The sequence below is a fragment of the Amphiprion ocellaris genome, chromosome 1, assembly GCF_022539595.1.
Source record: "Amphiprion ocellaris isolate individual 3 ecotype Okinawa chromosome 1, ASM2253959v1, whole genome shotgun sequence".
Taxonomy (NCBI): Eukaryota; Metazoa; Chordata; class Actinopteri; family Pomacentridae; genus Amphiprion; species Amphiprion ocellaris.
The window spans coordinates 28,503,084-28,505,583 of NC_072766.1; the positions used below are offsets into that span (position 1 = coordinate 28,503,084).

The following is a 2,500-nucleotide window of genomic DNA, read 5'->3' on the forward strand; positions in this document are numbered from 1 at the left end:
ACCGACTTATTTTGCCAGTTCTAGTTTAGGGTACTCTGAGCCAAGTTCTACTGGAGGGTTTTTCCAATTGAAAAGAGAATTTTTTCTTCCCACTGTTGCCAGATGCAGCTCAAAAGGAATCCAAAGGAAACATCGGATATGTTGGTTTTCTCTGTATAATTTTGTAATATCACCTTAATACTTAAGGGTCTTGAGATGATACGTGATATGAATTGGTGCTATATACACAACCGTTCAAAAGTTTGGGGTCACTTAGAAATGTCCTTATTTTTGAAAGAAAAGCATTTTTTTCAATGAAGATAACATTAAATTAATCAGAAATACAGTCTAGACAATGTTAATGTGGTAAATGACTATTGTAGCTGGAAATGGCTGAATTTTAATGGGATATCTACATAGGAGTACAGAGGCCCATTTCCATCAGTCATCACTCCTGTGTTCTAATGGTACATTGTGTTAGCTAATGATGTTGAAAGGCTAACTGATGCTTAGAAAACCCTTGTGCAATTATGTTAGCACATGAATATAAGTGTGGGTTTTCATGGAAGACATGAACTTGCCTGGGTGACCCCAAATTTTTGAATGTTAGTGTACATTTTTTAAAAATTCCAAAAGTCACACTGGTACTGTGGTTTTCGAATGCTATCACAAACCCACCTGTGACCAGGATCCAGTGCTCCACTCGGGGGGGCAGGCTTGGGTGTGGCACGGCTGCACTTGGGCTGGAGAGATGACGGGGCAGAGGGAATCTGCCACCACCTCTTCTCTCTGGTAAGTCACCTTCCTCAGGCAGCGCAGCATTCTGGTCTGCTGACCTCCTCCACAAGAGCGACTGCAGGGCCCCCAGTCTCCTGTCGCCCAACTGTGCAGGGAGAGGCTGGGTTAGGAGGCGTAAGGAAATACGGAGTGTTTGTATCAGTCATCAGGGAACAATTATGTCAACGAAAACATGTCCAAACAAAAAGAAACTGGTTAAAATGGCAAATTGTACATGCAGGCTAAACTCAGCCTATGTTATCAGGAAACCAACCACATGGCTCCTAATGAGCGTACCAAACCACAAGTTCAAACGCTAATCTGCTGTACTTATTTTGGGCCCAAAAAACAACACAAATTACCAGTGACTGCCATTGCACCAAAGATCTCATAAAACCACCTATTACTGATTAAATGTTCCACACAGTTATCTACTCCACTTGTGTTATGATTCATTCAAAAACAGATCTGCTGTTCACAGTAGTTTGAGCTCTGTTACTACACAAATCAACAGTTAAGTAAAGAAAAAGAAAATACACATGCTTAAATATATATTCTTATTGAACCCCAGTTCTAACCATTCCTATCTGTACTATTCCTCTCTGAAGCTAAACATGAAAACCACATTGCATATGCAACTCTCCATAGCAGCTTTCCCAGGGCCCCAGGGTCGCCCACAATATACAACATACAAACAGGCTAAAGACAGATGTGGGCTGCAATCCCTTACTTTTTCCTTCCTCTTTCCTTCTTGTTTTCTTTTTACATTTTTCTTTCCACCTGTCCTTTCTGCCCTCATCATTTAATCTCTAATCACTTCGCTTTGTGTCTACTGTTGTTTGCCTTGTCTTTGATATCCTACTCCAGCCAAATGCTGTTTCTAAAATAGTTTCTGTCTTGGCACTGAGGCTGGAGGGGGAGATTTCAGCAAATGAGTGGTCTGACAACCACAGACTCAGAAGAGGAAGATGGAGAGATGGGCAGATGGCTTCATCCAGTTCTTAGACGACACGTTACCGCAAAGACTATTAATCTATGCCGCCGACCTCCTTCAGGCAAAGAAAAAATGCTTTCATTCTCCTTCAAATGCCACAGACAAATGAAGCTGCAGGACTGAACTGCAATTTGGAAATGGGAAAGATGTGAACTGTTGGTACCCAAAAGCATCATTTTGGGATTTCTGGCTTGTGGAAGCCTTGCTTTTTTGCTCCCTCTGTTTTGCCGGGCTTATAAATAACAATATATCATTGAGGAAAAGTGGCTGAAGAGCCACTCTGCGTTGTTGCAAACCACCACTGACCTAGATGTAGTTTCTATCTCTAAAGCATTTCAATAGCCAACATATTTTGAGGCAGGAAGAGTGTCATCTTGTAGGGGAGGATCTGAGAAACTCAACCATGCATTTTCTAGTACTTGTACATCTGTAGGCCACGTACAATCAATGAACGGACACTTATTCTTATCCTAATATTGAGCTCGATTGGAGGCCAACAGTTTTCTGGAGATCTTCTGCATAATGATGTACCATAATGGCCACCTCCACCTAACAGGCTGCTGTGCCAGTATTGAACAGGACTTTGAGAGAATTGGTACCATTGTTAAAAGCTGTTTTTTTTTTTTTTTTTTTTTTAATTTGTATGGTTTATGTACATTTTTGAACTCATCTTTGGAATAACATCTCTTCTACTTCAACATGTATTTTTTTTCTCTCACAATCTTGCCTCAAATATGGTCATCCAGGGAT

General features: G+C 40.9%; 1 protein-coding gene across 3 annotated transcripts in view; it reads right to left on the reverse strand.

Annotated features, from left to right (window-relative positions):
* Positions 1–2,500, reverse strand: part of adamts18 (ADAM metallopeptidase with thrombospondin type 1 motif, 18) — a 102,455-nt gene that overhangs the window by 18,580 nt on the left and 81,375 nt on the right. For 2 of the 3 annotated variants that reach the window (XM_055012342.1, XM_055012353.1), the window contains one exon: positions 658–877. In XM_055012342.1, the coding sequence (XP_054868317.1) occupies positions 658–877 (220 nt within the window). The remainder of the gene's footprint in view (positions 1–657; positions 878–2,500) is intronic. The other variant, XM_023265998.3, reaches the window with a different exon arrangement.